The sequence below is a fragment of the Leptopilina heterotoma genome, unplaced genomic scaffold, assembly GCF_015476425.1.
Source record: "Leptopilina heterotoma isolate Lh14 unplaced genomic scaffold, ASM1547642v1 Lhet_608, whole genome shotgun sequence".
Classification (NCBI taxonomy): domain Eukaryota; kingdom Metazoa; phylum Arthropoda; class Insecta; order Hymenoptera; family Figitidae; genus Leptopilina; species Leptopilina heterotoma.
This window is the reverse complement of record NW_025111140.1, coordinates 346,278-354,072: the sequence shown is the minus strand read 5'-3', so window position 1 is coordinate 354,072 and position 7,795 is coordinate 346,278. Positions and strand designations below refer to the sequence as shown.

At 24.4% G+C, this 7,795-nt stretch overlaps 2 protein-coding genes across 2 annotated transcripts; both read right to left on the bottom strand.

The window, feature by feature from the left end:
• Window positions 1-1,658: 1,658 nt before the first annotated feature.
• On the bottom strand, window positions 1,659-2,524 carry LOC122509566. Its single transcript, XM_043623733.1, has 3 exons — window positions 2,345-2,524; window positions 2,038-2,262; window positions 1,659-1,965 (listed from the first exon to the last, which is right to left on the bottom strand). The coding sequence occupies exons 1-3, from the start codon at window positions 2,429-2,431 to the stop codon at window positions 1,705-1,707; spliced, it is 573 nt and encodes a 190-aa protein (XP_043479668.1). The 5' UTR covers window positions 2,432-2,524; the 3' UTR covers window positions 1,659-1,704.
• Window positions 2,525-4,856: 2,332 nt separating this feature from the next.
• LOC122509569 (nucleolar protein 58-like) lies at window positions 4,857-5,942 on the bottom strand. The gene is made up of 2 exons (XM_043623736.1): window positions 5,700-5,942; window positions 4,857-5,567 (listed from the first exon to the last, which is right to left on the bottom strand). Exons 1-2 carry the CDS (start codon window positions 5,940-5,942, stop codon window positions 4,857-4,859), a joined length of 954 nt encoding a protein of 317 aa, XP_043479671.1.
• Window positions 5,943-7,795: the final 1,853 nt, after the last annotated feature.

Here is a 7,795-nt window from a genome sequence, read left to right as displayed (position 1 = left end):
AGAACATTTATCATGATATATAAAAATAATTATACTTGATTCTGTTTCAGAAATGGAGATTAAAAATAAAATGATCTTATTAATCTTTGCCTTTTTGATAGGAATAAACAAAGGCACATTTCAAATCATACCACAAGATGTTCAATTTACGCAATCACCAGGATTATATTATGAACCTCTTAAAAATATAAATTTTCCTATTGGTGAAGTAAAATTTATTTATTATGTTAACCACAAACAATTATTTAGCAAATTAGAAAAATTTAAAAATTTATATGAAAACAGTAAGAAAAATTGCATATTATTCTGCATTTCAATAAGAAATCAACTTGAATATAAAATAAAAGAATTCGAAGCAATAATTTACGAAACAAAGAAAATTATAACTGAAACAACAGAACCAGCACAAAAAACGGGCATATTTAACTTCATAGAAAAAAAGGAAACAATTAATAATATCACAATGAAAACTACAAATAAAAATACGTTTATGCAACAAATTTTTATTTTAGATCCTCCTAGTCCAAACGACATATATGAACAATTATATTCAATTGAAAAATACATTAGAACGTTACAAAATATACAAGAAATTCTTGTAGCTTCAATAAATAATAAATGGCATCAATCCATTCCAGTTGAAAAAGATTTGCTAAACTATACCATAGATACTAAAACTCTTTTGAAATTTTTAAAAGTCGAACCTTTCCATTCAAATAAAAATTTATTTATTGTATACTCATTTCCAAAACAAATATCAGAAAGCTTTAAATTATTTAAAATTTATTCATATCCAAGGTTTTATAATGAATCTTTTATTTCTATAAAAGTAGACTCTCAAATAATAGGTCTTTCCGAAGACAATAAAAGGTACTTCTTAACCTCAAATCTTAAAGAAAAATTTACACCATTTATTAATCACGTTAAATTAAACCCAACTTGTGAATCCAATATATTAATTAATTCAAAGTACCACAACTGCAAGTTTACTATTTCAAATGAATTCCCATTTTTAACACCATTACTAAAACATAACTCTTGGATATATACTACTAAAGAATTAAAACAAATTGACATACAATGTTTTAAAAAATCGTTTACTAAATTATTGAAAAATAATGGAATTCTAATATTACCATCAGATTGTTCAATAAGAATAAATAATCAAACTTTAGCCATAGAAATAGAAGAAATGACTAACTTACCTTTAAAAACACCAATTGTTATACAGGATAATGTATTTGTTCAAAGCCCTAACAAAGAAATTTTAAATATCGATACTCTTACTTTTAAAAATTCTACTAAAATTATCAATGCAGAAAAATATGAAATTAAAAATTATTTATATTTAATTGTTATAACAATAACAGTAATTAATTTAATTGCTATAATAATATTATATTTAAAGACAAAAAAGACTGGAATTACAGAAACAAATGAATTACTGAGTGATTACGTAAAAAACGAGGTTTGCACAGAATTAATGGAGAAAGAAGTAAAAGGAAACAGAAACACAGAACAATAAAAGAAAATGAATATTATAATTTGATTTATTTTTCTTTTCATTAAAAATTTTTTTTTTTCTATTATTATATATACAATAATTATAATAAGACATGTCACTATCAAGGTCCAAAATACTGAAACAAACAAACACAAGTTTTTTTTTTAGTTAAATGCAAATAATAAATAAGAAAATAAATTTTACACACTTACACGATTCACCTGATGACCATTTATCATCCATTTCACACCTCCAGCAAAGAAGGGAGTCCCCAAAGGATCTGTCGATTCCAACACGTGCCTTTTTAGACTAGAAAATCCTTCATCTATTGAACAATAAAAATTCAGTTTCCACTCCATAGGAAGTTCCATGCGCATACGAAAAGTTTTCAACGAAGTTCTCTTCTGCTTATAACCTAACGGCTGAAATTGCTCATTAAACCATTGATCATATTCGCACACCTGTAAAGAAATTAAAATAATAATAATTCAAACAATAGAAGAATACATTTGACACAATAATAAAATACGTACTCGAATCATTGAGTCACCAACAAATTTAACTTTTCGGTTATATAAAACAAAGGTTTCTCCAGTATCAAAACATTTGTCCAACAAAGATTTATGATCGTTAATAATCGAATTCTTTTTCGCAGCAAACTCAGCAGGCAAAATGATTGTTACACCTTCGTATTCAATTGTCGGCAACTTGTTAAGAATTCTTTTATTTCCCTCCCAGGATATAAGTTCTTTATCAACCTAAGTTATAAACAAGATACCAAGTATGTAAACAAATAGAAATTATATTTTAATAGTAAATAAATAAAAATAAGTAACTTACAATTTTAATCCTGTTGGACTCAAAAATGAAATATCTTCCCTCCAAATAAAATATGCCATCAGGTCCATGAATATTTATCTGTAGCATTATGGCAAATTTTATTAAATCAGCACAAGGTAGTAAAGTCCACCAGTCTCTTCCTATATAATGTTTTCCATCATGAAAAACGACAAAATTAAGTGGTATTGTAAGAAAGATTGTATAATTTTTTAAACAAAAATTAATTAAATAATTATAATATCATATTTGAATATAGTTAAAGAAATGAGAAAAAGAATTTAACCATTTATTTATGTTTCCAATGTGAAAAGTAAATCAAGCTTTGTAAATTAAAAAAAAATTTTTTTAAGTAATTGTTACGTCCGTAACTTCTTGTTAATATACCTAATTTAACTTCGATACTTATGAATGTATTTCCTATTTTTTATATTGTATTTTTCTTATATGTTATATTATTATTCTATGTATTTCATACCATTGCATTATAATTAGCATATTTTATATATCTCATTTGTATCTAAACAATTTGCAAGTATAATGAATTCAAGAAAGATGAGTAATATTTTAAATCATGTAAAAAGAATAACGATAGTGCATCAGTTAAACGACCTTCAAATAATCTTCGCCACATGAAGAAAAACAAACAAGGCAACGAGCGACTCGCCCCTCAACCCAACTAAAAAACAGAAGAAGAGTCAACAGTCGCCCCGTATAGCAGCAGCAATGCCGTCGCCCAACACCCCCACTTAAAATCCGACCAATATCGACACGTGCGACAGAAGAAGAGTCAACAGTCGCCCCGTATAGCAGCAGCAATGCCGTCGCCCAACACCCCCACTTAAAATCCGACCAATATCGACACGTGCGACAGAAGAAGAGTCAACAGTCGCCCCGTCTAGCAGCAGCAATGCCGTCGCCCAACACCCCCACTTAATCTGACCAATATCGACACGTGCAACTTAAATTCCACACTTGAATGATTCCAAAGCATTACATTAATGAAGACAGTTTCGTATAAAAGGGATACAATTTCTGCAGATAAGAGAGAGTAATTTTTTGGGAATCAACCAGTACACATCGCTCAGTCAACAAGTAAACATCACATAGTTTACAAGTGAATTCAAAGTACAACTTTGAAAGTGAAACGTATAACCCCAAGTATTATTTTGAACGTACATTGTCAAAAGTGAATAATTTCCCCAAGTATTAAATAAGAAGTGAACTTTAAACAACCTCTTATAATACATTTGCAAAGTATAAATTTTAAACAATTTCCAAAAATATTAAATTGGAAATAATCTCATCCATCAACGAATACCTAATATTGAAACAACACATTCCAAATTTCGAACTATCGAAATTTGCTCAAGAGGCGACAACCGTCTGGAAGGAACCAGATATTTTAACAATACAATACACTATCTCATTAGTGTAAACAAGAGGTCTAATACCCAACCACTGAGGACAACAAACAAAAGGCCCCTTTTCGTCTACCGCTCAACACCATTGAGATCGGACAACAGATTATCATCACACCACCAGTAATCGTTATTCTTTAAGTAAGATTTATAATTTTTGTACTCATTGTAATTTTGTCAACTCTTTTCTTTCTTGTTGGTTTTTAAATAAATTATTCTCTCAATACATTTAGTAGGCTCATTGACTTATCCTCATCCCAAATTAGATTCATTTATGAAACTAATTTAAAACGAGGAACGATAGGTATATTTAAAAAGGTTTCTCGTTATTTTTGACGTAACATAATTTATAATTTTTTATTTTTTATAAATAATAGTTGAATTTTAATAATTCTTAAAGATTAAAATTTTTAAAATTCAACTATTTTTTTATTATAATAAAGTATTGAAAAAAATAATTGTTAAAATTGAAATTAGTAGAATATGTAAAATAAATCACATGTGAAAGAAATAAGAGAAAGAATTTTATCACTTACTGATGTATTAAATCACTTAGCCTTGTGAAGAATTTGTCGGCGGTCAGTTCCGTATACTCATAAGACATACGATTAGTATAAATACTCTATTTTAAAAATTCATTCTGTAATTTTTTTGAAACGAATATTATAAACAATAAAAGAATTTTTCTTTAACTAGTTGTCTTAATTTTTTTACCATTCCATTATTTTTTCAGAAAAATATATATTAGTTAATATTTTATAAATAATTTAATTTAATTAAAAAAATTAATTTATTTTAACTAAATTTTTTCATAAATATTTTTTTTAAATTATCAATATTCTTTTTGAAAAATAAAGTTATTAATAATAATTTTACAAATTTAGTTAAAAATTAATATTTTTTTTTAACAGCAATTATTTAAAAAAAATTTTTCCAGTAATAAACTTTTATTGATACATATTTATTTTATTATTATAAATTTTTTTGTAATATATAAGCATAGGTAGATTATTATTATAAGATTAACATATTTTGAAAAAAGGTATATTAATATAATTAAAAACATTGTGGAAATATCATTCTTAATGAACCACTTATTCGGTTTTTTGTTTTTTTTCCTTTCCTTCTTCTTTTTCTTGTTCCTCTCCTACATCTGCATTTTGTTCATTAATTTCATTTTCTTCTATGCCCTCTACGTCCATAGGTTCATCTTCATCATTATCATTGTACAGCACGGTCTCTCTATCGTCATCGGACAGTGCCTCTTTCTCGTCATCGGAGAGTGTCTCTTTCTCGTCCGTGTTCGCCTCTTCTCCTTTCATCTCGTCTCTGTGACTCTCCTCTTCTTTGTTGTCCACAGCTGCCTCCGTCTTATCGGTGTTCCCCTCCTTTTCCTCTACCTCGTCTTCTTCTATGTCCATCGTTGTCTCTGTCTCTGTCTCGTCGGTGTTCCCCTCCTTTTTTTCGTCCACCTCGTCTTCTCCTACGTCCGAGTCCATGTCCCCTTCACTTCTTTCTCTAGCTTTGATTCCCTTCTTACAGCAGTCACACAAGTCTTCTTCTTCTTCTCTGGTTCTATTAGCATTATTTTCTCCTTGATTTTCATGCCTGGAAAAACACTCTTCAATTGTAATCTCCAATTCATCACAATCCAGGTCCTGTAAACCACAATCAAAATTGGGATAGATGAAGTAGCGCGGGATATGCAAATCAGGTTTCCTTTCTAAACGAAATGTTGAGTTGTTGATTTTGCAAACTTCAACAACTATATTCATAAATCGTAGATATGCCCTTTCATCATCCGTCTTGTCATAGAAGCAGTTTAATTTATTATATTATATTATATTATATTTAATTTATTATATTAATGGTACAATAATTAGCTATATTTATTAAAATTGTCTTATTTATTTATTTATTATTTAGAGCCTACTTACTACTTCATTTGTTTGCAAAATCCTCTTAATAACAAATCCATACTGATTTTGACTGGCCTCCCCTTTGATGTTATTAAAGGAAATAGTTGTCTTTCCTTGCGAGCTTAAAACCCTTCTTGCCAAATCTTTGGCTCGCATCGCAATTGAGACGATGCACAGCTGTTTAAAAGTAGATCCATTTGAGCATGCATATAGCCATTCTGATGGAGCCTCAATTCTGATAAAATGCCTCGTGTATGACATGTTTTTTTATCCTATAAATTAATTTAAAAATTTTAATTCAAGTTGTTTATTTTAATTAATTATTTTAAAAAATTTAATTTATTTAAAATTTTGAAGGAGTACAAAATTTAATTTTAGTAAAGAATAAATGAAACAAATTAATTTTAAAAAAATTTTTAAACAGTAAATTTAAAAATTTTTTAATCAAAAGTAATTTTTTTTTAAATTAAATTTAACAAATGTTTAATAAGAAATTAAAAAATATTAAAATTCAATTATATCAAAATAAAAAAATTTTAAAAAATAAAATATTTGAAATTTAAAAAAATTTTAAAAATTTTAAATTAAAATAAAAAAATTAAATATGAATGCAAAATAAAAAATTTTAAATAAAAAATTTTTTTAAAAATCGAATTTAAAAATTTGGAATTCACATAAATTATTAAATTAAATTTAAAAAAATTTAATATGATAAAAGCAAAATAAATGAAAATTAAATTTAAACTTAAAAATTTTTAAAAATTAAATTAAAAATTAAAAACTTTTTTAATTTTAAAGAGTAAATTAAATAATTCTTAAATCAAAAATAATTTTTTTTAAATTAAATTAAAAAAATTTTAAATCAAAAATAATTTTTTTAGATTAAATTAAAAAAATTTTAAATCAAAAATAATTTTTTTAAATTAAATTAAAAAAAATTTTAAATCAAAAATAATTTTATTAAATTAAATTTAAAAAATTTTAAATAAGAAATTAACAAAATTAAAATTTGATTAAAACAAAATAAAAGAGAATTAAAAATCAATTATTTAAAATTAAAAAAATTAGGTAAAAATTTTTTTTAAATTAAAGTAAATTTTTAAATTTTTAAATTAAAATTAAAAATTAAATATGAATAAAAAATAAAAAATTTTGAATAAAAAATTTTAAAATTCGAATTTGAGAATTTGGAATTAACAAATTTTTTTTAAATTAAATTTAATAAAACCGAAATAAATGAAAATTAAATTTAAACATTTAAAATTCAAAAAAATTAAATTAAAAACTTTTTTTAATTAAGCTACATTTAAAAAAATTAAAATTTTAAATGAAAGAAATTAAGTTTTATTAATGGAAAATAAAAATTAAATTTGATTAAAGCAAAATAAAAGAAAATTGAATTTAAACAATTTAAAATTTTAAAAATTTAATCTAAAAACCAAAAGAAAATTAAATTTAAACATTAAAATTTAAAAAATTTAAATTATATTTTACATAAGTGAAATATATTTTAAATATTACATATAATTAATTAAAAAAAAATTTAATTTATTTCTAAAAGAATTAAATGTTTAATAAATGAAATATTGTTTATTTATTGCTTATAATTAATTCATTAATTAAAAGAAAATTTAAATAATTGAATATTGACTACAAATAATTAATTTAATTAATTATTACTAATTAAAATTTTTGAAAAATTAAATTTCAAATAAATTAAAATTTTTTTAAATATTGCTTGAAATTAATTAAAAGCACTTACAATTATAAGAGATGTTGCAGAAGAAACAAACACACTTTATTTAATCGCGATTAAATTTTTAAAAAATTTTAATAAAATTTTTTTATTGTTTCACAATTTATGAAAATAAATCACATTCGTTATTAAAATTCACTATTAAAAATTTTTAATTACTTAGGGGTCACTTGTTTCACTCTTTATTAAATATATATTCATATATATATTTTATTATTTGATTGTCACTTCTTTAATGAAGCTCCTTCTTAATCAAGCTCCTTTTTATACCCTGCCTTTGTTTAGAATATTTGAGACAGAGATAAGTATATGGATTGAAAGAAGAAGGTAGAGTGCGATAAGGTTCTCCCTCTGGGGG

Excerpts from the sequence above, each read along its gene's own strand:
- LOC122509566 (XM_043623733.1), bottom strand. The coding sequence starts at position 2,431 with ATGCTACAGATAAATATTCATGGACCTGATGGCATATTTTATTTGGAG. Across the intron at positions 2,263-2,344 it reads AGTCCAACAGGATTAAAATT|GTTGATAAAGAACTTATATC; the intron begins GTAAGTTACTTA and ends TTTATAACTTAG. Across the intron at positions 1,966-2,037 it reads TTGGTGACTCAATGATTCGA|GTGTGCGAATATGATCAATG; the intron begins GTACGTATTTTA and ends ATTTCTTTACAG.
- LOC122509569 (XM_043623736.1), bottom strand. The coding sequence starts at position 5,942 with ATGTCATACACGAGGCATTTTATCAGAATTGAGGCTCCATCAGAATGG. Across the intron at positions 5,568-5,699 it reads TTTTGCAAACAAATGAAGTA|ACGGATGATGAAAGGGCATA; the intron begins GTAAGTAGGCTC and ends TTCTATGACAAG.